This window comes from Haemaphysalis longicornis, unplaced genomic scaffold (genome assembly GCF_048455015.1).
Source record: "Haemaphysalis longicornis isolate Haplotype H1 unplaced genomic scaffold, Haemaphysalis longicornis Haplotype H1 scaffold_3, whole genome shotgun sequence".
Classification (NCBI taxonomy): Eukaryota; Metazoa; Arthropoda; class Arachnida; order Ixodida; family Ixodidae; genus Haemaphysalis; species Haemaphysalis longicornis.
Window position 1 is genome coordinate 56,781,373 of NW_027526335.1, and position 26,522 is coordinate 56,807,894.

The 26,522-nt window shown below is 46.9% G+C and overlaps 1 protein-coding gene across 1 annotated transcript in view; it reads left to right on the forward strand.

Annotated features, from left to right (window-relative positions):
• Positions 1–26,522, forward strand: part of LOC144174474 (corticotropin-releasing factor receptor 2-like) — a 309,774-nt gene that overhangs the window by 252,318 nt on the left and 30,934 nt on the right. Inside the window, exon 6 of the mRNA XM_077703189.1 lies at positions 24,829–24,985. Coding sequence (XP_077559315.1) covers positions 24,829–24,985 — 157 coding nt within the window. The remainder of the gene's footprint in view (positions 1–24,828; positions 24,986–26,522) is intronic.

A 26,522-nucleotide genomic window follows, 5' to 3' on the forward strand; every position in this document is an offset into this window, starting at 1 on the left:
TGGTCTACGTCTCCCCATCTAGTGACCGGCCCTCCGCACTCAAAGTGGGCGCAAGGACACTCTAGCCACCCAATCAACCACGAAAGCTTTCCGGATCTGCAACGTCCCTAAGGCAGACAATAGATGGCCCCCTTCACCTGCCTCCTAAGGTTTCGTGAAATGCGGAAGGCGGTCACCGCGCACAGAGGGGGACAGCTGTGCCGTCAATCTAAGAGGGCGAAACCGTGAATGATCATACTCCCTGGAGAACGGTGTCCGAGGCGTGCGAAAGTAGAAGCGGCTCTCCCTGGTGACCCAACCGGATAATATATTTGTCCTAGCACCATAGAGGCCTAGCATTCACTGCACCGACCTGCTGTCCTGTAAAGGCACATCGGAGTGTTGTCCGTCTTATTTGGTATTGTATTCTAAAGTTTAGTTCGTGTAATCAGTTATTCGACTATTTAGCGGAATTCCACAGCATTTGTTGCTCTGTAATGCGTAGCAGAAAAGAAAGCACCATGCGCCGTTTCCTGGCCTCAACGTTCACAGCAATGACAGCGCATTCGCCTACAACGCATTGTCGGACTTGCAGACGTCGATTTTTAGCTATTAAGGCGAAAGAATTCAATTGCTCATTGCTCACGGTACCTCCCAAAGAGTTCCATACGATGAGGCGTTCTATAGCGCCACCCTAAACTCAGCAGTAAGTAGCAAGAGGTGGCACCTTCGAAACGTTCCACAGCACGAGGCGTTCCACCCCGCGAGATTTCAACTCGACAGCGGCGAGGGGTGGTCGCCTGCGTCAGTACACTGCAAATGGTGGGAGCGGAATAACGAAGCCGAAGGAGCGAACTAACAAACAGATAAATTCGCAATCGTCGGCTACTCTCTTATTACGCGGCGGTTGGAATGGGCAGCGGCGGAACGCGTAGGAGATAGATCCAAGCCCTTCAAAAGCATTCAGTCGGATCTCAAACCTAAGTGCCCCAAGCCCCTCCTAGAGAGCTCGTTTTTTGTTGGTCGCGAAATCCAACAAGAGTTTCTTTACGTGCGCCGAAGCTCATTACCTCGCTACCATTTACTCGCTCACTCACTGATTCGCTCTCACTCACTCTATAACTCGCTCACTCATGCTCTCACTTTCACTGACTCATCAATTGAATCCTTTTTACTCCCTCGTTCACTCACTCTGTCACTCACTCCATGATTAACTAACTTATTCAATCACTCACTGACTCATTAATTCACTCACACTTACTCACTCAGTCACCCACTATGTTACTCCATCACTCACTAACTCATTCAGTCAATCACTCCCTCACTCACTAATTCACTCACACTTACTCACTCACTCACTCACTCATTCACACACACATTACTCCCCAACTCATTTACTCCCTCACTAATTCGCTCACTCACTCGCTCACTCACTTACAGGCGACACCCTTTATCTCCTCATTTTTTTTAACAGCCAACTTTTTCCAGTTACTTTCTTTCTCTGTCGAGTGCATTGACCAGCCAGCCGCTGCAACATGAATACACTGCAGTAGCCCCACGTGCCACTGAGGTCACGCTGAGTTTAGACGTCGTCTTTCGGGCTACTGCCTCCACATACTGGATCAAAGGTAAAAGTGAACTGGCGCCGTGTTTCATGCCTTTGAATTACACATTGACTTCGCTCACCCTTCTTGCATGCAGGGAGGAGGAGGAGGTAGCCTTTATTGTGGCAGGAAGACTCTACGTCAAGTGGGGGAAGGAGAAGTAGAAGGTGGGAGGTTTGTAACTTGGGACGTCTTAAATGTGTACAGTTCGACCCAAAACAGGTGGGCTCCTTAAGAATGCTGAAGAGGCCGCGTGGGGTGAGGAGAGCAGGCTCAGGACTCTAGACTGCTCGCGCAAGAAAAAGTACGCTGTCTAAAAGACCATACTGGACACGCATCCCTGTTTAAAGTTTTATATCGCCGTTCCTATAGCGAGGCAGGCGTCTGAAAGGAACGTAGAAAGCGAAACCACTACTTTTCCCCCTTTCACCTCAGCAACCTTCCTAAAAACCAATTTACACGCCTTTTAGTGCTTTCACAAAAATTCCTTTCAGCTCTCCACTTTCAGCACCTTACGGCAATTTCATCTGCTCTATTTATGGGGAGGTGGGGAGAAGAGAAAGGAAGAAGTTGCCTGGAAAGCCTTTACAATGGAAGCGGCACCTTGTACTTTGTCGACGGCTGACAGCTGAAATCAATTTTACCTCGCTTTGTACCACGTATTGAGCGGCCTTCCATTTCCAAGTCCCGGTCTCACGCTCCATGGGTACATCTGGGACAGGAAAGAAATGGACAGAAGAGAGAACATGAAGACTTATTTTCTTCCGCTTTAGATGCCCCGCATCTGCGGCTACAGAGGATGCGGAGGAGGAAGATAGAAGACGCACCCAGAGGAAAAACGGTGTATATTTGCCGTGTTACCAAACTCCTGTTTGCGGCAGGAAATAGGCTATCGCAAACTTTCGCTTCGAAGAGAAATGCATCGCCTTGTATTTGGAACAGCCCGGCACAGGCTTTCTCCACCGATGGAACAAGTTGTACGGTTTCAGAGCCGCATAAATATCGCAATTCCATGTGCATAGTCGCTTGCGGTATAATCTAGCATTCCGGCCGGTTGAGGTGTCGGCGTAACGCCAGACAGTTACGGGCCTCTGTCCCCCCTCCCCCCCCCCCCCCCCCCAACAATCACTTCATCATCATCATCTAGCATTCCGTCCGCGTGAGGTCTGAACGAACAATGGGAACCGACAAGGCGCGAACTGCATTGCAAACCTTATTACAGCGCTTCCTACTCCAGTTCTGAAGTTAAAGTTGCTCCTCAAACGCACTCAGGATGTGGTCAGGAGGCTCATTCTTGCGGAACGTTTATATGCATATAAAATAACGCGAGGAAAGCGCGCGTATTTGAAGAACCGTTTCTGAGCAAAGTAAATCGTTCTAACTCGGGTTATGCCAACACGCCTCGGATGGAAACGAACTTCTGTGTACGTAGAGCCATAATTGAGGTTCATCTTACTGCAAGGGTCCTTCTTGCCTCGCTTCATTATTAAGTCGCGTCATCGAAGTTGAAACCGGAACTAGAACAGGAAACACCAGCGTAAAGATTAGAAAATTTAATTTCCAAATCTACTGAATAATGACCACTGGTGTAGCCTGGACATCCTCACACGTGGTGCTGGGCCCAGAATGCTTGTGACTGTAAGCTACTGCTACCGCGAAAACTCCCTTATTTTAAACAAGACAACTTAGCTGCCTGGCATAGTCACATTACTGCCACAATATTTCCTACCCGACCCTCGACCAACCCCCAAAAACGCGGTCTTTGAATTACCTTCGCACTTTTTCATAGCCTTTATTTTGCCACAGGGCACAGATGAGGGAGTATGAGGTGATAATAAGGAGAGTTGATTAGATGAACGTGAATATGTTCACTTCGAAGATGGAGCCCAGGAGGGAACGATGATGAGGCCTATGTATCCACGTAGTGTATGCAGTCGCGTCGCCTTACGCGGAGGCCCGTCGGCGCAAGATATCGCATCCTCGTTGGGCACAAGGCGAGGCAGGGCCACAAAAAGTGGCGGATGTCAGCTAGTGCATTTCTCCGGTGGCAAACCGCGCAACCGGGGTTTGCGAAAGAATATCGAAAGTGAGACCATTGGCGGGTCAAGACGGGAGTTAAGGCCACCCCCACCCGAATCCTCCTAATGCAACCTCCTCGGAACACCTGGGTTTCGGTGGCAGCAAACAGTAAAATGAGAGCATGTGTGCGGTGCCGGAGGTGTGCCCTCCTCATGAGCCGGAGAGTTGCCAGAGCGCCCAGCCCAAATTCGCTAAATGGGGCGACGCGCCGACAGCGGGGCCGATTCGCGCCTCGACCAAACCGCCTGCGGCATACATGCCCAAACGTGAAGGCGCCGCAGAGTTGCATCTCCTTTTCCCTTCTCAACGGCTGGGCCGAATCATGCCTCGGACGAACGACCCGCGGAAGACACGCCGCTGCATGCTTGGAGACGCCTTTCCTTTCCCCGTCGTGGCCGCTCGGCTGACGCAATCGCTTCGCCTCCATTCGTCGGATTCAAACTTCGGCCAGCGAGAGTCCTGATTGGAGCGATTCAAACTTCTTGCGGCCGCAACCTACTCCCGGGGGTATAAAACCCGCCCGGAAGCACAGCGAGGGCGGCACTTTTAGGAGGCACCGAATGGAGACGCGCTGTTGCCTCCGTGCGAGCCATGTAACGCTTTTTTTCCTTGTACATACTGTATATAAATGTTGCTTCAACTTTACGTCGGCTCGAGAACTTCATCGCTCTGCTCTGCGCCTCGTCGATAGCGGACGGAGCAAGGAAACGTCGCTACACCAGACTGCGCTCGGATGGCCAGTCGCGACAGTGGTGGCTGTGGTGAGATTGCCCAGTCCTAACAGTGGTGGCAGCGTCGGGATAGCTGATTCTCAACAGCATTATCCAGCTCTAACGGGGAAGCCGGAGATGGAACAGAGGCTGCTAGCCGGTTAGGAGAAGACAGCGCGGTTTACACACGGACACAGGGAAGAGTACTTGAGACACACGAGCGCTGCTACTTCTACCTTGCAGTGGGCTATCAGTAGGTGACGCGGAACCCATTCAACCTGAATCTCTCGAGAAGTCCGTGCCGCAAGTCGGCGAACATTCTGGGCCAGCATAGTGCTACGACTAATTAACCGCAGTAAACTGGGTGCCTAAAGAGCATCCGTTCGAATTACGATGCGTGCCCCGGGATACAAAGTGATGCCGCTTATATTCACCAGAGCCTCTCTAATGGCTACACGTTCCGCACAGAACGATTCTGGAGGATCCGGGACCTCAAATCTGGACGTCGGGCTGTGATCGGAAGGGCTAGTGCTATTAATGGCAGTGGCAATCACAGTGCCTTGAATACTGGCGTCGGTATATAGTATGGTGGAGCCGGGTGGAAGGCGGCTATCGAATTCGGTGATGCGTTATTGCGGAAAGACGCCGAATTGTTGGAATCTGTACGCGAAAGTCAGTTGGCTTGTTGTCACTAAATTGTTCAAACTGCCAAGGGGAAGTACTCGTTGAGGTAGGGCTGGTAGCTTATGAGAGACTGCGTAAGCACGCCATTAATGCTCGCTCAGAATCACACAATCCAGCCTTCAATTTTCGAGCTTCGCGACATTGTGAGCAAGTTCGTCCAACGTGTTCAGTTGGGCATGCTCCTGGAGAGCAACCACAAGGGTGATGCGCGAGAGCGCAGTAATCGCTCTCATAACCTCTCCGTTAATTACTTCCAGTCGATCCCACTGCGTTACCGTCAAATGCTGGAACCGAGCAGATAAGACCAAGCGCGATTGTAAAACGGCTCTCGCAATTTGTCGTGCCACATGTTATCTGGCTCCACCAGCCTTGGGAGCGATACGGTGTACTTGTGCTAGCGTTTGAGCGGCTTGGTGTTTAGCCTGAGCTAGCCAAGCTGTCGCCGTTCCTGACTGGTCAATCAGCAACACCAGGACATTGATTGTTGGGCTCTCTTGTAGTGGCTGCCCAGCCGTTCAGCTGTTTCAAACTTTTTTTAATTACAGTAATCCCTGGTTACAACGAAATTGCTTTACTCAAAATATCGCTTTATTCGAAATTTCTTCTGGTCCCAACCCAAACACACGAATTTCAGGCTGCATTACTCGAACCGTACGAAGGGCTTGACCCGCTTAGAGCGAAGTGGCGAGCGGAGGTGTCGCCGAGCGGCGGCGACTCAGCGGTAACTCAAGCTGTCAACATGGCGGGTCGACGCAAGCTGGTGTTTTTGCGGCTATTTTCTCGAGCCGGTCATGCTCTATTCGCCCCATTCGACTTTATACAAATGGTACAAATGCGTGATAGGGCCATTGAATTTTGTCTCTAGACATTGGGCAATGGCGAGGACGAGATCGTGCGCGAACACCGACACACATTCCATAGAATCAGTAACTTAACGGCTGCACAGCTCGGGAAAAAATTGCCCAATGATTATGCAAAGCCCCAAGTGCAAAACGGGTCGGTTTTAATGATTGCCCTGAGTACCCACAATGAGCGGTTAATCGTGTTTTTGGCTCAACAAACCCAGCCTCAAACTCGATCCACTGCGTTTCCGGCGCTTTCCAGCGCGAAACTATCGTAGCGTTCCATGACGCCCGCACGCCCGCTATAAAAGTGGCCGCTGCCACTGCCCCTTTTATGTGCGGTGACCGCAGCGCCATGCAATGCTTGACCAAATTGGAGCAGGGGTTGCTCGCGCCCAGCAAGAACTTAAAAAACAGCCAAAGCTCACTGCCTCTTTGGCACCTGATTACACTTTTGCTTCACTGAATACATTGTGCTTTGATTCGTCACAGCTGTGGCGCAATGAGAGCTCAGATGCTTTAGCTTTTGTTGAGTTGCCGCTTATATCGAAACACTGCTTATAACGAAATTTTTGGCCGTCCCGCTGACTTAGTTATAACGAGAGATTACTGTAGTTGCTTTGGCAAAAGCAAACATTATTTTGTTCTCATGGGAACCAACAAATGTTGTTCCGAGGCGACCGATAATGTGCCGGTAGTATCACGGGAAAGAAAATTTTCCCCACCTTTTTCTTTCTTTATCAGCCTCTAGTTAGTTTCAAGGTCATCTATATTGTGGCAGCAACGCAAACAGGTATCAGGGTTTGACAGATGAATCATTATCGTCCGCAAGTCAAGCTGGAAGCATAAATCGCGAAGTTTTAATGGTAAGCCCTTGATGCACCAACGGACGCTGGGGGCGGTTCAGCAGTGAATGCCGGACCCCATAATTTCGACAAAGACTTGCGACAGGTACAACCGTCACGGCCGAAAGGCGTTCGGCCTTTGAAGCAAAATATATTTTTTTTTTTTTGGTGGGGGGGGGGGGGGGGGGGGGCGGGGAAGGTGAACATTCAAATCCTTCGCCACGTCGGAGAAATCGAACTTGAAGGGTATGTTCTGGTCGATACGGACCAATATCCAAACATTCATTGTAGTGAGAAAGCACTGTTACCCTCCCTCGGCCGACTTTGCAGATGTAGAAAACAGTTCACTCGGTGCAGGCTGCCGCATTTCCCAGATTATAACTAGCCTACGAGAAGTTTCATGCGCATTAGGGAGTGGAGCCGACGCGGAAACAGACGTTAGGCCAAACGTCAAGCTTTAAGGTCGAACGTTGTCAACCTATACCCGCTGCTCGAAGTACAATGCCTATGACATTACGGGGATGTCGCAAGGCTCAACTTCAAGGTTACCTAACGGGAAGTTAAAACGTAGGGACTTAGGCCTAACGCCAAGGTTTGGGGTCTAACGTCGTCCACCGGTACACGTTGAAGAAAGCACTACTTCGTGTACGCCCAGTGGTGGGTAGGGGTTGCCATCGTAAGACGTCGAGGCGAAACATTAGGGCCAAGGCGCCGTTAGGTATTATACCCGACAGTTGCTGCTGCTGTTGTAACACATTATGCATGCCAACAGAGTAGACACCGCACCGTGTGGTGTACCATACAACGCTTTCTAAGCATGTATTCTCCTGCAGCGTGCGTTGACGCACACCCTGCCGCCCACGGTGAATACCTAGACATATGTCAGTCAGCCAATCAATCAATCAATCAATCAATCAATCAATCAATCAATCAATCAATCAATCAATCAATCAATCAATCAATCAATCAATCAATCAATCAATCAATCAATTTATAAATAAATAAATAAATAAATAAATAAATAAATAAATAAATAAATAAAAAATATAAATTCGGTAGGGCGTATGCATGCACAGGGAGGGTTGACCACAAGAAATCTGTGCCTGTGCTAGGGATTTGTATTACTCCCACGGACAATCTCACAATACTAGTACAAGCCCACAACGTGCCGATTTCAAGTGAATTGGTATTACTTGCATGTCCAATCCCCACTTGTGCAAGCTGGCGCTGTTATACCTAAAAACCATCTAAACCACTAAAAACAGACCACCTAAAAAAACCACTGAAAAAAACACCTAAAAACAGACCATTCCCCTATAAACTGCAGTGGCAAAGTTATACAATGCCTCAGAAGCACACCTCACTTTGGTTTCTCCTGTAATGCAGCCAACCCGCTTGAATTGTGAAAAGAAATCGCTGGTTTTTTTTTTTTTTTTCATCAGCTTTGCTGTAGATTTCTGAAATTACCGATGTACAGCCTGCTTATTATGCCTAAACAAGCGACTTGGGAATAAAATTGCGAGGAGCTTTGCGCTTTTGGTGAAAATAAAACCAAAATAAAGCTATGTTCTGTGCAGGTGATAACGTGAAATTATCTGGAAGCAACTTATTTCCAACTTTCTTTAATGTTCACTGGCAGCTCTCATTCTTAAAAGTTTGGACATCAGCCACGCTAAGCAAAGGCCACCATCGACAGTACGCGACAATTGTTGTGAGACAAATGTTGACAGTTGTTTCCACATGCCGCTGTGCAATCGTTTGACACGGATCCTCTTCCGAGAATGTGGAAAGTACAAAACATTGTTCATCAGTTCAGTCACGACCTCTCACGGTCCATGCGCTATGTCAAAAAAAAAAAAAAGAGAGAGAGAGAATAAAACCTTAGTCTCAACAGTGGGGCTTATGCTCACAACGGGAGGACGGGAAGTTTTATAATGGGGCAAAAGAATAGTATTTCGCCATTACGTTCGGGGAATGAAGCAGTACACTAAATCAGACGTGATAGTTAGCAAAAGAAATGTAAGTAAAAGTAAGAACGACAGGGCAAAAGAACGCACTTTGTAAGGACCATAGCCAAAGCCACAGCCAAACAACATGGTCTTTCGCAGCTACATCGTCTGGGCAGCAACCTGAAACCAATCAGCCAGGCTTCGAATGGAACACGTAGACCGAGAAAAGAGCATTAACAGTGGGAGTTATGTTTTTTTTTTCCCTTTGTGTAACCTGAACGGAAGGAGGCCCTTACCGTTACGCAACACGATATGCTACCTTGTTTTTTTTTTTGCATTTTTTGTCCTAATAGTTGGAACGAGGCGGTAAACAAGGCCGCTGTTCAAACCCTTACCCTGCTCTTGTTCCCGCAAAGCATTTCTCCCGAGGCAGTTGGGCGGAGGATATTGGATTTTGCCAGACGGCGGCGACAACACGCGACGGAAAATCTCCCCGGAAAAAAAATCGTAAATGTAAATGTAATCTACAGCCATGTCTACAGCAGAAATAAAATTTTCTAGCGCACAACTGAGGTGGGGGGAGTCAATAAATAAATATAGTGTAATGAAGAGAAGTGAAAGGACTAACGGACCTCGATCGTCCAATCCCTGTTCGGGTATGTGCCGGAAGCATCAAGCTGGCATCATCTCTGTGCGTCCTTGTGGTCAGATCAGCGATTCCCTATCCGGTTCACCTGGAACAGACTGCGCTGCTTCCCGCCTCTCGCTTTTACTGCTGGCTAGCAATTAAGCCGCCTTTCAAAATAAATAAATAAATAAATAAATAAATAAATAAATAAATAAATAAATAAATAAATAAATAAATAAATAAATAAATAAATAAATAAATAAATAAATAAATAAATAAATAAATAAATAAATAAATAAATAAATAAATAAATAAATAAATAAATAAATAAATAAAAGGGAACAATAACCAAGAGCATTCAGAATAGCCTTTAACAATTAGGTGGGTTTAACACGAATGCTATTTAACGTCGTCTCAGATAAATGTTTCGAGACAGTCTGCAAGAGCTAGTTTTTTTCTTATATATCAAAGAAAAAGAAACGTTGTAAGTGTAGCGCTACTATTAGATAACCACTCGGAGAAAAATACAGCGAAAGAAAACAAAAACTTCAGAAGAAGCGCCACAAACGCTGGAAATAATGTACTGGGCACAAACTATTTGCAGAACATAGTCCCATATGCGAGTGAAACTGTCTCTTCTCAATAAGGAAAAAAAAAAGAAAAACCGAAGCCCAAACAACAGTAACGAAACAGTGGACATTGCACGTTGTATCACCTTGACTTAGTCCCGACATTCAACGCGTTTTAAGCGCAGCCCCAAATCACCCTGACGCAGGCGCGTAGCTAGGAATTTTTTCTGGGGGGGGGTCGACCAAAAAAGATGGGACGGTGAAATATGTAGGCGAGGCTTCTGCTCGTTTTTCAAACTACGTTTGAAATAACTGGCTTTACTGGCTTTAACATGCGATTTGTGCATGCTGAAGGCTAGCAGTAAAGCCCACCTTAGGGAGCTTAGATGACGATGATGGTAATGATGATGACCTGAATTCCTGTTCGCCGGTCTATGGGTAGGCCACGTGCGATTCGTTCGTCCGTAGAACAAGCGGTTATGCGGGCACGCGCTCGTGAGCGTGATCATGAGTGTGCTCGTGAGTGGCGCGCGGTCCCCGAAGTTCGTCAGGCGGAAGTGGAGGTCAGCAATGGGTGTTTACTATCAAGATTCGCGTATTTTAGATTTTCCTTTAGGAAAGGGACTAATAAGTTTTCTTACCAGATATGAAGTACAGTCGAGCACAATTTGAAGATCATCGCGCCAGCATCGAGTGGCACACGCGTGCCACCGTCCTACGGTTTCGTTTCGGAACCATGACAATAAAGATTTCCAACTCTTCTACCTCTTGCTGACTGTTCCATGCTACAACCAACGCCGCCTGTATAAACATTGCCTAACGCGTGAGCTAAAAATGGCCAAACAGCCACTCTCCTGTTGCTCTCTCCTACCCTTCCCCGTTCCGTAGCCTTCCTGCATGCTTTCATCTCCCCCAGCTAGCGCCGCTACTCGGAAACCATGCAAAATAGTTGACAGTTTCTTTAGCGTTTCCCAGGTGGCGCTCCTACGCCTTCTTCTTTTTCACCATGCCTGTCTGTCTTGGTCTGTCGCTGATAAAACCGCCTTCGCCTGGGAGTAAAATCACTTTGGCTGCCGCAGGCTGATGCCGGCTTTGCGCGCTTATCTACTTGGATCACTGGCTCCGAAATTTTCTGAGTGGGCCATCTCCCCTCTCTCCCCTCCGCATTTAGGTCTTGTTCTGTCCCCGCTGTTGGCACTCCGCATCAGTACGTTCTTTTAAAATTGAGGTCTGTACTGCACAAGCGCCCAGACAGCATGGCAGCAGACCCCTCAGCTGCTTATTCTTTTGTTTTTTATAATATTCTGAAATTTACCAGCACGTGATATTTTTGGAAAGTAATGGTAGAACAGAGCGCCTGAACAAAAAATGTGCACGCAGTTTTTTCTTCCATAAATCCTCCTGAGAGAAAAACATCAGTAAAATAATGGCTGCGCCATCCGAAAATATCGTTTTTCCGTTCGCTATTTGTCTACCCGAGAATTAATATGTTCTTACACTATTTCAGTTCCGCCTTCGTCAGGTATCTTTGGAAAAATTCAGCAAGTATGAAGCGAGTGACATGATGGACAAGATCCCCAGTGCGCCCCGGAACTAGTGCCCCGTCGCGGCTAAGATGTGAGCGAAACAGCTCTTGAAACCCAACAGGCAAGCTGACAGACACACGTCGTAGAAATTTGTGCAGCGTTCGCGACTCGCGAGCAGTGACGTAAGGCGAGATGTCCGCCGGCGCGCGCCACATAGCGGATGAGTGCCCGAACTAAGCGTCCCTATTCTTAACATTTGAAAAGCGCGCGACGTGTTAGGCAATGTTTATACAGGCGGCATTGCTACAACAATGGCCCGCACGACCGACTTGCCACCCTTTGGGTTTCAAGCTTTACATTCGTTGTTATCAAGCACAGACTTCGTTGCCTTTTATCTACGCCGATGATAACGAAACTGGCATGGAAGATATGCTAGAGCTTGTGTTCTGTCTGCTTCATTTGAAACAGTAGCTTTCCCGCGATAACATTTGAATCGCAATGGACTGTACATGCGGCACATTCATATATTACGGCGGTGAAGCTAGCAAACGTGCGCCTTCGTCCTTAAGTAATCGCCTTTTTGTTATTTTTGCGGTAATAACGTGAATAGTAAACTTAGGCTTAGCAGAACACCTTATTGCATTGCTGTTGAGTGTTGAGCTTGTTGGACGTTTCTTAAATTTCAATCTATTTCTATCCGTTAAATTGAACAGACATGGCTTCAGTAACATTCCGGTTAAGCAAATACAGAATGCTGATTCTAACCAAGAGGGAGGTCAAGGAAACAATAAAATAGTGCCAAAAAACAAAGCTCCTCAATAAAAGAATTGTACAGTTTTGCTGATGTGGAGGAAGTACAAGATGGGCAGAGCAATGCTTTTCATATAGCAGAAATTATGGAACTGCAATAGTCAAGGAAACGCGATGTCGGTAGAAAAATAAACATATCTAGGATTGATAGTTGACTTAACAACATACATTGGCATGCTCAGTCATGTGATTATACGTTGTAGCAGTGTAAACACAAGGAATGACACGCTAAAGTCCAGGCCACATGTAAGCCTATATGAGGCTTTTCCTGCTGTTCCTCCATTTCCCCGCCGTGCTCTTCCGCCAGCGAAACAGCGGGACTGCCTCGATCGGCTCGCGGCAGGTTCCGGGCGCTGCTCGGTGTATCCGGCGCGAAATGCAGCCGGGCTGTATATGGCGACATGCACTGCATCTGGTGCGGGCACAGGGATCAGACGTTTACGTGGCCCTTGTTTTTAGCTTTATATGAGCAAGAATGTCCTTAAAACTGCAGGTTCCGCGCCTGCTGACGACTTTAGGCGGTTCTTCAGGCTACCTACACCGCACCCCAGCCTGGTACGAAACATTTAGGGGGGGCAAAGAACTCGGTGTGCCCCCCCTGGCTACGCCCCTGCCCTGACGTCAACTCTGCTATCCCCTTCACCCCGAGTAGTCCGTGTGGCGCTGGGTACCACCCCCAAGTGCAGGAAACAAAAAATACCTTCACATAAATACCTGAGAAAGTGGTGGGGAAACAGCCCCGCCGTTTGCGTAGTGGTCATCGCACCAGACGCGTATTCTGGAGGTTGTGGGTTCGGATCCCACCCCGTGGGCATTTTTTCACCACTTTCTTTCTGTCTCAAAAAATTCTTCGTCTGTTTCTGTGACCTACCACATTCTCCCCTTTGCTTTCCGAGGTTTTCTTGACTGCCAACCCTTATTTCTTCCTTAATTCAACGAGCCCCTCATTTCCTATTCTGATTCGGGACATCCTACATGTATATATACAGTCATTCGTAAAATTGTAGAGTAGTAGCGCTTAGCAGGGTGTCAGATCTGCTTCATTTATTCCTCCATAAACACGTTTTAAGCAGTCTGTTATTGACGTTTCTTTCATAACGCGGGGTCATCCCTTTTAAAATGATATTAGCAAAGTCCGACACAAAATTAAAATTAAGGCCGTGCTTATTACGCCACTTGTAATCTAACCAAATTGGAGGCAAATACCTAATGAAGAAGCATAAGCATGAATTTTGCTCCGTGCATAGTCTATTCGAGCTCTATTAGATCACGTTAATGAGTGACGGCGTTATTACTCTTCGGAACTAATTTTGTCAGCGTATTACGTACCTGACACTATTGTTGCCGCGTTCCACGGGACTACTTCTGGAAGACACATCACTGTGTAAGCTAACTCAACCACCCACCGCGGTGGCTCAGTGGTTGAGGTGTTGTGCTGCTGAGCCGGACGACGCGGCTTCGATTCCTAGCCGCGGCGGTTGCTTTTCTGATGGAGGCGAAAAGCGAAAACGCCCATGTGTACGAGATTTCCGTGCACGTTAAAAATCCCCAGGGGGTCAAAATTAACCCGGAGCACTCCACTGCAGCGCACCTCATCGCCTGCGTTGCGTTCGCGCGTTAAACACCACAAACAACAAGCTAACTCAACCCAACTAACTGTTGAGCCAGATACTTTACTGGCTTTTCACGCAATTGGAATACGCGAAACTTTATGATAAGAAGGAACAAACCAGGCATCGTTTTGAAGACAACACAGGATTGGCCAGCCCATGCGTCGTGCCCCTGCTTCGTTCCTCAACATTGAAGTTACCAGAAAAATGGCATGGTGTTCTCTTTTTTTGTGTGTGTGAAGGGGGAGTGGGTTACGCGTTGGCTGCCGACTGACTTTACTGTTCTTATACCTTCACTTCCTTTCAGCTCGGGCCTGGGAAGGAAAAGCAGACAAGCCCACTAAAAAAAGGACACATCGTAACTACTACTTTCATGGACGCTATTGAAGCGTGGACGATGGGTTGTTAGCGACAATCCCTTCGATGCAATATTATTTCTGCGTGAGTTTAACAAAGCGATGCTAATGCGAAAATGCCATGCTAATTAGGTTAATTACAGAAGGAAAGTTCTTAGCAACTTTTCTTGATTGCCTGGTTTCAGTGTTGCGACACAGTGGCATAAAGAAGTGGCTCCAAGCTGATGCAATTTCGTATTGTGCGGTAGCACCAACAGGCTCCTTACAAATGAAATTAGAGAGCGCTTGAAAGGGGTGTCAGTTTTACACGCAGTAAAAGGCTGTGGAAAGTTAATTATGTACATTCGCACGAATTAGCTAATTATGGTCATTTTTAAGATTTCCTCAACACTTACGTCGGGTATTTTTGCACCATTTGCGAAAAATTATGGCAGAACAAAGGCAAAATTGTGTATCCACAAAAGTGCTCTGAGAAACATTTTTGCTCGCAATGATTAAAAATCCCGGGGCATCTCCACTAACGTGAAACCTGGGGAAGGGTGAAGCATGCAGTGCATAAGTGTATTCAAACATTGTAAATCACTCTCTCTTGCCGTACAGCGCGCGCTGATTGGGCGCCGGAGAAGCGCCGGTGGGAGGAGCAATCGCGCGCTTGCTAAGGCGGTAGCGCCCTCTGTTCCGTTGAACCGGATTTAAGTCATCAAATGAGAGACACATTGGCGGTAAGTTGTCTTCGTGTCACGTGCCACACCATGCTAAGAAGTATGCTTTAGAGGAGAAAAGCTGGCGTTTGAAACTAATTTCGGGGTGGAATTTAACAAATTTCTGTTTTTACTGAAATTAAATTTGGATTATTCCTGTATTTTAAATGAATTGAATTCATGTTAGCTTACTTCGAACCCGCTTTATCTTTTTTTTTTTACCACCGTTTGACAACTTGATTTACCGTGTCGACATGAGACGATGACGATGGCAGGAGACGCCCACAGCCCGAGCCTATAAGGTGCTTCGCCTCTAAAAATCGCGGGCGATCTCCAATAACGTGAAACCTGGGGACGGGCGAAGCACCAGTGTGCGCCTTTGTTTCCCGAAGCAAAATCGCTGCTAATGGGCAATGAGAGACAGAAGACGATTTTTTTCAACTATAATATGCATATGTACATTTATTAAATACAATCAGAAATCGCGTAGCTAATCCCAGTCAACATGCTTAATGTATTTCTTCGTTCTTGTCCCGCGTCCTAATTCTCCTGGTGTTGATGAGGCTGCTGCGCTTCCAAGTCGTAGATCGGGCCGAGTTTAGGTAAAGGTATACATCTTTGCTGCAAAAGTCTCGTGTCTCTAAAGCACGAAGCGTTCTAGCTCAAGGCACTGGAAAAACGAGTATCCCGGTGTGTTCTTTTAGCACGTTCTAGCGAGAGGAGTTCGAAAACGAGGCCCGGTGTTTTAGTACCGTGACTACGCGAGACGACGACAGGAGACGCCAACAGCCCGAGCCCTAAGGTGTTCCGTCTCTAACAAGAAACACAGTGACAATCTATCTCAACGTAGTTTGTCCTATTGCAGACGCTGCGGAGGATACTGCAAATTTCCGGTACATCATTCTTACGTGTGCGAAGATGGCCACCTGAACGGGGTCTTCCGATCCGGAAGAGTTCTTTTGATTACATTTGTTTCCATCTGGAAAAGCAGATATTGCGAAAGCCTATAGGCACTCGTCTGTACAATTCGCTCGCGACAACAGTCGACAATCGGATGTGTAACTTCGTAATGTCGTGTTTGGAAATCCTGACGGAATACAAGTTTATGTTTACAGTAGATCAACAGAGCTGTTCTAGAGAATACAATTGCGCAACAAAGGCTCAACGTGTTACGTGATGTCTCTGAGCGATTCAATGTCAGGAGAAACATATGCGATGGGTATAAAAGTAGCGACCGAAAAAGTGTTGGCAACCACTCGAATATAGAAAAATCTGAACATCTACTCAAGCAGAAAAGTAAGTGCGTCACACTAAAATACAGATACGTCGCGGAAATTGATCCATGAAACAGAGGAGTGCGCTCGCTACGGCGCTGTCCAAAGATATGGTCTTTTGTGAGGGGTTTCTCAGTGACGTTAACTCCGGTACCGACTGCTGCTTGTGCGCGCGCAAAAGCGGTTGTCTGACTTGGCAAGCGAGCTGTCTTTAGCATCCCCGTGTCGTCTGCCCAAGCATTCAACAAGGAGCGTGTCTTGTGCGCAAACAAGGGAGCGGGGGACTTGTTTGCCAGGGACGTCTTTCTACTGCAATTCATAGCTTGCTTTTCACAAACAGCGCTACGGCAAGGGAATGCTTCGGATAAACAGTTGAGCCCAGCGCCCAACCGGCAAAGCTGGTGGAATTCTCGCACGTTTTAGAGCACCTCCTCAATGGCTGTCTGTTTATTTTTGCGCGTCTTCACAGCGCTCATGAAAATCAATTCCGCTTCTTTTTTGAAGGTACATTGTGTTCAAAGCGTATACAGTAGTAGCACGTATACAAAAACAGGAAAATTCGTGTCGCGGCCTCATATCTTTGTAAGAGAAGCCGGTGTTGGACGAGCGACAACGACATTATGTATTCCTTACAACGAGCCACACAAGGGTTCGCGCTAGAAGTTCAGTCGCCAAAATCTCAGACGCCAAAACCTTCCATATCCATTCCTTTCTCGTTTTGTGCCCCCTAACCTCTCCCCAGTGGGAAGTAGCACCCCCAATGATCCGCTACTGAGGCGGACCTCTTCTCCTCTTCAATAATCATTTATTTTTCTCTCTCTCTCTCTCTCTCTCTCTCTCTCTCTCTCTCTCTCTCTCTCTCTCTCTCTCTTTCCCTCTCCCGATAGAGGAATATGGGCGACAGTATTGCACTCCTTCCGTATTTTGCCACCCAGGTTACAACGACATAAATGACTTATTTTTGTGACCATCGCTCGGTTTTTCTACATACTTCGAGGTTATGGTTTTAGGAAATTGTGAGCGCAAACGCCATTTTCTTATCGGCTATACAGAAAAGGCAGAATGAATTCCACAGCCATAGGGATGTGTGTCACGCCGTCCAGTCCGCCGTGCGAGAACTATTCGTATCAGGTCGACTTTTTTTTCCCACCGCTGTTTTCTTGTCTCTCTCTCTCTCTTGTACTTACTGACTAAATCATTTCTTTTACTACCCTATTTCGTCTTACCGACTTGGTTTTCACGACAAAAACAAGTTATTCTGGGCCAATCCCCCTAAGCGGGTGTGCGTCTTTTGACTTTCGTGACGCCCCGTCATTGGACGGCCGACATCTCGCACCCATAAATTGCTCCGCACTGAAAAAATTGTGGCTATGCTTACAACTTTCTAGGAATATGGAGGCTCAAGCCCAATTGGAGCTTCTGTTGATTTGTTGTTGAACCTTGTGCTAGACTTTCATGTTGCTATCGTCGGGACGCTGCCGCACCTTCATCCATAGCCGCTTCCTCTCGACGGCGGTTGCGGCGATTGGTATTTTGAGCTCCTCTAGCCTCTTCCGCCCTGGCGTACTTTCGTACTTTCTCGGCCATCCCCGCCCTCCTACCAGGGCCTAGTGTGTCGTCAACAATTTCGATGGGGAAGGAAGCTCTGAGCACACGCGGAGACGGATAAAAAGCGCGTCTGCGTCTGTATGGTTCTACGTTCCGTCTCCCTTTCTTAGAACCTTGTTCCGTCGCGGCGGCGTCCCGTTCCCGGCGCGTAATCCCCGGCTCGCACCACAATTTCTTGTACAACTGTTTTATTTCTTTCACAATTTTCTGTACCTTACACGTTACTCGAAACATAGAGCCTAAGCCTTTCGGCGTAAAAAACGTAAACGTTATCAGTTATCTGTGGTTTAGACACCTGTAATGGGAGAGCAATATGATCAAAGGGCCTGAAGTTTTATTTATTTATTTATTTATTTGTTTTTTATTGATTGATTGATTGATTGATTGATTGATTGATTGATTGATTGATTGATTGATTGATTGATTGATTGATTGATTGATTGATTGATTGATTGATTGATTGATTGTGCGGTTTAACGCACCGACGCTACACAGGTAATGAGGCACGCCGTAGTCGTAGTGGAGGGCTCCGGATTAATTTTGAGCACCTGGGTATCCTTTACGTGCGCCGAAATCTCGAACACACGGGCGTTTTCGCTTTTCAAGGAGCCTGAAAGCTTTGTTATCTGGGTGGTGTCCTCCCTGCTGTGCGACATATTTCAGTTGCTAACATTGTACAAAACTGGGAAATTTTCAGCCAATGAAAGGCGACTTTCCCTGATTTTTTTTTTAATATGGCGAATTGTCGAATTGCTGTTGACGTCGGTAATAGCTTCCCGGAAATTCTATCTGCGGCGCGCAACGAAGTGCCAACGCGATCGGTCTGTCGCGCCCGACGCCAAGGCCATTGGAAATTGTTTTCCTTTCGTAGCATCCGAGGCGAGAACAGCGTTTTCCACAACAATACTTCTTCATGAAGCGCAAAGTTTGCTCTTCGGATCTGGGCATCTTCTGCCGTGCAATCGACATTTTTTTCTTTCTACTTTGAGCAATTCTTTCACCAAAATAAATAAGACAGGGAATGGCAACACAAACTATGCCTCAGAAATGTCGCAGTTTCATTTTGATTGAACAAATGCAGCCGGTATACACTCCGAATGGTAAAGAGACGTTTGCTCCCTTAGATATACATACTCACCAGAGAGGAAGCATTTCAATCCACCCCACCACAGTCATGCGGCCTACAAACAGAAACTATTCACCACTTTTTTCTCTTTTCGATAAGGCAGTGATATTGAATACGAGGAACTATCCATCTTCGGTAATCCGTGTTCGGCAAGCCCTAACGATGAGAACGCCAGTGCTGCCGGGTTGCGAGGGATTGTGTGCGTTCGCGTTTTCTCGGGAAAATGCACGGCTTATAAAATTAAACAAAAAAAAATGCCCTACTCACGCCCATGCGACTATTGTGCACGCCGTCCGCACGAGAAACAATGTAGTTTTCCGGCTTATCTGCTCGGTTGATACGACTTCCTCAAAACTAATCATGCCTTCTAAAATAATTCACCGAGTTACAACGCCCTCTGGGGTTATCGCCGGTTGGCTGCAAGGCCACGCCATAGGGTACACGCTGTGAAGAACAGATATTAGCACCCGTAGTTTTAAAACCATGAAGGGATCTTCGAGTTCACGGATGCGGGCTTCGCACAGCTTGACGCCCGACTGGGGCCTGCTAGTTTCAACTGAACATGTTTACATTTAGCAGCAATGGGCCGGCCAGTCGCCTGATACGAATGGACTTCCCTGCCTCTACTCTACGCGAAACAACCCCAAATAAAGCAAAAATATTGTAATGTTCGCGTTCAGCACAATTTCGCAATACAAGTGTCTAATATCGTATTCAGACGCCGAAAAGCGTCGCAGCTGGCAACACATATTTTATGAAAAGAGCATTAGTATCGTGGTGAAGTGTTCATGACCCGTAGAGTTTATTCAACTTCAGCGCCGATGCATCAACATCAAGAGGAACCGGCGCTACAAATGATGAGTTAGTTTTCCGGAATATTTGTTCGCCGGATGCCACCTGGAATTCCAATTTCGGAAAGCGCTCGCCGACGGAACGGCGTGATATTTGTATTTACTCCGAGTTCGATAGCCCGCATAAAATTGCCAATCAATCAGTGGCTGACCTGCGCGTTAAAGCCTTCGGGCTAACCGCGAAAAGCCCAAAACTGTTTGCGCGGGAAAACTTTGTGTACAGCTTCCTTTCTCCGTTTCTCTGGTTCAAGAGTTTGGCGCGTGTGAGGTTTATGTTTGTTGACACATACTTTGAAAAATTAAAACGGGCGAGAAGAGCCCCTTTTTTTCTCCTTTTCACAGTGAAATTGGAAGGGTAGGTTATTGCTAAACTTTATAGCAGGATAATGAATACTTCTTTCGAGCAGTCCTTGGGAATGGGCTTTCAGAGCCCCCGTGGATTACTGCTGCACAGTATATTTTGTTTTGTTTTTTTCTTCGCAAAAATTTCTTTGGCGCATCTGCTCGTCTGTTTTTCCGGCTCAGAGTTAATACAGAAAATGTGCAATGGTGTGGAATGCCCAGTGTCAACGCCCAGCTTAGACTCTACGAAACAGTGGAAAGGGCTATCACTTGTCATCGCTAATTTATGAAGTCAAGACGTGATGTATCATTTTTCCATCGGGTGTTCGGTGAAAATATTCTTATTTTTGTTTTTAAGGCTCAGAATACAATGTACGCTACTAGGTTCTTTACAAGTTCCACAAAGTTCCACAATTACTCTCTACTTTTGCATAAAAAGTGTTTGAATGTTGATGTAAAAGAATTGCTTAAATTGAAGATAAGTAACTAGTCCACGCATTATCAGTGGTTTGTTCAATAAACAACAAAACTGTTTCTGGTTTATATACTGAGGCCTACGTAGTTGAACAAGAAACAAAGGTTTTTCAGGCAGTATAAATTAAGACCATCGTGCAGTTTCAATCAAGGTTTTCATAAGCATCCAATGGCAGCCAAGAAAGGTCAGACAGCAACAAAACCCACGAAAAGCCAATCAAACTGGTTACAGTATAGGAAGGCTTTCCAAGCAACCCGGAAAAACAGTAAGCTGCGTTTCAACCATTGTATGACGTAGTAGTAGTAAACTACTACTTCATACAAAAAAAAAGCTTGCACAAGTTTCTAGACTCCACACAAGGACGATTGCATGTTTACTCCAGGCACCCTTTCGGAGACTTTTGCCCCGCTTCCCATAGGTGGATGTAGCATCCACTTACGGTGGATCTCCCAACCTGCTTTGAAAGCAATATTTCTTTAGGGGCCGTATTCAATGTGGTTTGATACGGAACAATGGACTCGTCCCCACATATCCTCTTTCTGGAGGTCGTGCAAAGTAAAAAAAATGAAAAGAACACAAGTAGTGCAGGCGTCTCGGTAAGCAAACAATCAAGTGAGGGGCAGCCAGACAACACGACAGTGAGCACTCTACTTTATATGCAAATCTAGTGTCCCGGCTTCCTTTCGTAATGCTTAGGGCTCAAGGCTATGTGAGGCATGTATCCTCTCACCCCGTGCGCATACAAAGAGTTTCCGCTGACGCTAAAATCAGCATGGGGTTGATTTGAATGTTCAGCTGCTTGTATTACGACGTCTACGCTGTAGCTGGTTGCGCTTACGTTATTTGTTTCTGTTATGACACGTCTGCTGAAGCTGAGGATCTTTCTTCCCGTATATCGTATGGGATTGAATATCCAATAGATACGCCGGGAACAAGAGAGCAATGTGAGTTTCTTAGCCGTGTAACTTAGTGAAACCTTTAAAATGGCTCTTTTGTCAATGTATCTGAAGCGCCGTAATTAACCTGTTTTCCCGTGAGCAGATGATGATAGTATTCATTTGGCGCTGCTGCAGCCCCATGCGAAGCCCGCAGCATACACTCCGCCCTCCCTGATTTATCTGCGGCAGGTTCTCACGATAATTGTCTTTTTATATCACAACTTCATCGCCAGATGTTCCAATCTTTTAATACAGACTGAGCAATTATTACGTCACCTGGGGAAGCGCAGAATACGGGAGCTAAAATCTGCTTTTTGATTTCACCTTTGTCTAAGCCACCCAATTTAAGGAAATAGCGTTAAAATAACACCCCGAAGGCATATGGTAGTGGCAATTTAAGTAATAATTTTTTTCTACGTAGAAATTGCCCCCTGTGCTTAGGAAAAATGTGACTTATGGCCGTTTTTTATTAACACCTTACGAATTCGCGTGTGACACCCTTAAAAGCATTCATTTAGGGTCCGGCTAGGCCGACTAGCTCATTCTGCAATCTGGACAATACAAATTAATGAAAAACAAATTTAGTGTTCCTTTATAAAGAAAAGAAAAACAAAACAACTGTGAACAGTAATTGTAACGGAAACAGCCACAGCACATTGCGATTCTTATTTCTCGTCGCTATGTGCCCAAAGAAGTACCTTTTCCTTCGGAAGTTAAATAGGACGTGTTGCCAGGCAGCCAAGCAGCCAAGCAGGCAAGCGGGCAAGGAGACAGACAGACAGACAGACAGACAGACAGACAGACAGACAGACAGACAGACAGACAGACAGACAGACAGACAGACAGACAGACAGACAGACAGACCAGATAATCCTGTAGAACAATGACGCCACCGTTGCCTCGATGCAGTATACGAGAGGGGTTGAGGCGAAGATGAGAACGTGAACTATTTCTTTCAAATTTTCAAATCTATTTATTTCAAATTTGGATTGTCGGGCGTGGCAGCTGAATCAAAGCGGTCATGAAAAGCGGACTGTCAGTACGCGTCTATATTTGTCGCTTTCCTCTTCTTCTTGCGCTGTGGACGCCACTGCATACGCGTCGCGCTCTCTCGTGACGCTGTAGAACACACCTTGCAAATAAGAGGTTTCGACACCATACGCAGATCCACAAAAAAAGGCCATGTTTGTTCCTCGGGCAAAATCGCGTCTACAAAAAAGGACGACTATTCTGCCCGGGAAACAAAAACACCCCTCGAAGAGCTTTCGACGTAATAATGCCAGAATGTAATCCTCAGGGAAAGCGCCACACTAGCCCAAGCGATATACAATTCAGTGTTGAAATAAATTAGTGCGCTTAACTTCCATTCCCCGAGGAGACCAGCATTCGATTTGCGAAACACTCACCGCAAGCGGCGTCGAATCGTTTGTTTACCCTTGCCGGTGGGAACTGGCTCATTAGTTTGCTGAGGGCTTAATTCTAGGCGCCTTCTTCTGAGCCCGTAGGAATGGTGCAGTATTGTTGAGCGTGAGTAAACTGCAATAAATCGCAACGCTTTCCTGATATTTTGCTGGCGACGCTAGATTATCTGAATACGCAACGGGTAAGGCGAAAATAACCCGCCTATTCTGTCGAGAAACATTCTCCCAGTGTTCTTTCTTGATGAATTAGGATTGATCTACAAATTTAGGCACAAATTAATGCGTTCTTTGTAAAAATCTAGTTCCTATTTCCTCCGCGCGTTCCTATATGAATGAATAAAACAAGGAATTGCAAGTTGGTGGGGGCTTTTTGTTTTTGGGCTATAAAAATCTCATTCTTAAAACAAGCTTAACTAGTGAATGCAAGGAAAATATGTGCTGGCACTAAAGCGTTACCAATATAACGTAGCGTAAATTTGCGAAAAGTCGATGAGGAGCTGCAGAACACGTCAATCTTGTCCCTCTGTATATATTTCTTTTCCAGCGAATAAATTTTTTTAAGAAGTATTGACAGAGAAAAGTGGTTAGGAAAGGTTCAGGTAATTTTGAACGCTCAACTTACATTAAAACTGCAACTTTTAAAGGAACTAGAAGAAGGTAACGTAAAATCTGCGCATTTTGTTGGTGTGACGGTGCAGAAAATTCAACAAGAACTCCAAGCTCCTCACCCCTAGGTGAAAAGAGAGGTAGCATAATTGTGGCAATCCTTTAGGTAACGTGTTTTAAAGAAAGCTTTACTAACCTAGACGAGCCCAATTTCGCCGTCGCCAGCCATTTGACCTTCGTTCGACCCCAGCTGCGCCGTAACCATGGCGACGCATCACGTGACTCGCCGCGTCGAGGTTCGCTGCCGCTGCCGCCGCCGCCGTTGCCGCCCCGGGCTTGGCGCATGCGCTCTCTGTAGCTGTGTCGCCCCCTGACCGCGTGACTCGCCGCCCGCCTGGCTGAGAGGGGCGCCGCATTCGCATAGTCAGTGCGACCTTGGCCATGGATGAGACCGAGTCCAGGCCGTCTTCTATGAGCGTTGAGCGGGAGCCGGAGGCTTTGAGCCATCGTCGGCAAGCGGTGTCTGACCACCCCGCAGATATCGCCCGGCGTGCTGCTTCACTGGAGAGGGTTCGGAACGCCAAGCGCGCGAAGCTAGCGTCGGAGATAAGAGCTAGTTGTTCGGCTCGCAAAATTGACTTAACCAGACTAAACCAATCCTTCGCTTGGCATGTCCAGGGTTAGCTGAGCTAATCCACCACCTTTTTTTTTCTAGAGATCTCAAAAAATGGGGTGCGCCTTTCAGTTATTGACTTAACTCGTTGCATTCCTCTTCACTTTTGAAAGCCGGCGCAGACAATCAGCTTATACTGTTTTTCTTCTTTACTAAACGTTCCTAAATATCCCTTTCAAATAAAACAAGGGATCAATAACAGTATTCTAGAAAACACTGTCAATTTGCGAGATGCGCTCGCCCAATCACTACCGAATATAAAACCCCTATATTCATGAACGGGCCTACAGTTTTGATGAATAAAACGCACGTCATCCACAACATAACTGCTCATAAGTTAACGTTTATCCTTTCACGTCTTCACATTTTGGGCGAACTTTTCCACTTTGGATACAAAAGCTTTCACGTGGGGTCGCACGTGTCAGAACCGCAGTGATCAAATGCACAAAAACTCATCGCCACAGTGTTTTTGCTGGGAGATATTGCTAATAAAAGTGGTTTAAGAAATTAGTGAGCTATAATGTAGCCGCGTTCGGGCTGCCCAATGTTCTGTAGGTTACGTGAACGGAGCCGCGGAAGGTAAACCCTTACAACCAGCATTTCCCTGTATTTTCCCGCGCAGCCCGCCCTGTGCAAGAGCATCCTTTCCCTGAAGATGTACGCCGCCATGGCCTCCATCAACTGGATGTTCGTCGAGGGGCTCCTCCTGCACTCCCGCATCACCATCTGCATCTTCCGGCAAGACGCGCCCTTCAAGCTCTACCACGCCATTGGCTGGGGTGAGCAGACACGCCTTTTCGTCACTTCGCCCTCCTGCGCCAGTGTTTCAAAAATAAGCAATCATTGTCCAGAATGAGGCGGCAACGACTTGATTTATTTTATTAAAAGGACCCTGCAACACTGTCGATATACGCTTTCACTCTTTCCTTCGCGTCTGGAAGCACTGCGAAAGCTATAGTTATCGCCAGCACGGAGCGGCGCTGCGCGATTTGCTCGTCACACCAGATACGCCTTCCCTTTCTCATTTGTTTTTGTGGCTTTATTTTTAAAGTTGCTCTAGAATAGCGTTCATTGCTGCAACTGAAGGAAAACTGGTGAACAGACACTACATGGCCTTAATGATGTAATTCGAGTCGTTCATGAATGTCAAGACCGGGAAACAGAGCAAAATCTTTTGAGCGAGTTTCTAAGTTATCGGATGGGCACAGAGCAGTAATTTTTGGCTGAGGTACTCTGCCATTCCCTAATATAAGTACTGCGTGTGTTGGGTGACTACTTTCTGCAAACCTTTTGTATTTTAAAGATAGTTGAATAAAGTGTTGCAGGTTCTCTTTAAAAAGTGCTTTCTGAGCCTTGCCATTTTGTTGATAGCTGGGTACAACTATCTAGTACAACTATCTCTCGCACCACATGACGAGCGTAGCGTTCATCGGCACTTTAGAGTTTTTGCAGAGTTTCAAGCATACATTGGAAACTCCATCAGTCGGTTTCGCAGCCGCCGCACAGAGACCCGAAAGTTTCGCACCTGCACTGGTAGCGAAACACAGAATTGGAGAGTATACGTTGCAGCCCCCTGTACCCATCGTGAATGCGCACCGAAAAAGCGGTGGGAGGGGTGCCCTGCCAGGCATCAGAGACGCCTGGTCGCGCGTGCCAGAGTCTGGCCGAGTTCCCACGCCATTAACGTGACACGTGTCTCGCCACGCAGAGGTGTGCTCGGTGGCAATTATGCAAAAGACGCAGCACGGCTCAATCCAGAGACACAGACCCGCCACCACGGCGAACAACAGCTCTGCCCCGTCGATCGATTGCTAGCTCACGCCTCCGGCAACGACCAGATCGGCGTGTCCGTTAGCAGCGTAATGCTGAGCGCCGAAGCGAGCACCGTACCAACCGCTCGACCAGAACCCAGCGTTAGCGCAAAACTGACGACCGAGAATTGCCTGCGCGGCCAATGCATTCTCTTTCACCCCACCCCCCTTCTCACGTGCCCTCAAAGAAAAACAAAACAAAGTCCGTGCCTGCGGTAAAAGGTCATTCGCACGCGTAGTTCTCCTTTACGCCACGGTTGGCTCGGCCCGCTGCTTGCCCACGAGAGCTTAACACGAAAGCAGCGATCTTATTGCTATTAATTAGAGAGCAATTATTAACTGTGCTGGTCGAAGATGCGGCGTCAAGGCTGCCAGAAATATGGCCGACCTATGGTACCAAAAACGTCCGAACCAGGGCACATAAAATATGGCCGACGGTTGAAAGGATAAGAAAAAGGTCAATACATGGTCAAAATGATGCCACACTTCTCAAGGAAGCTTCTAG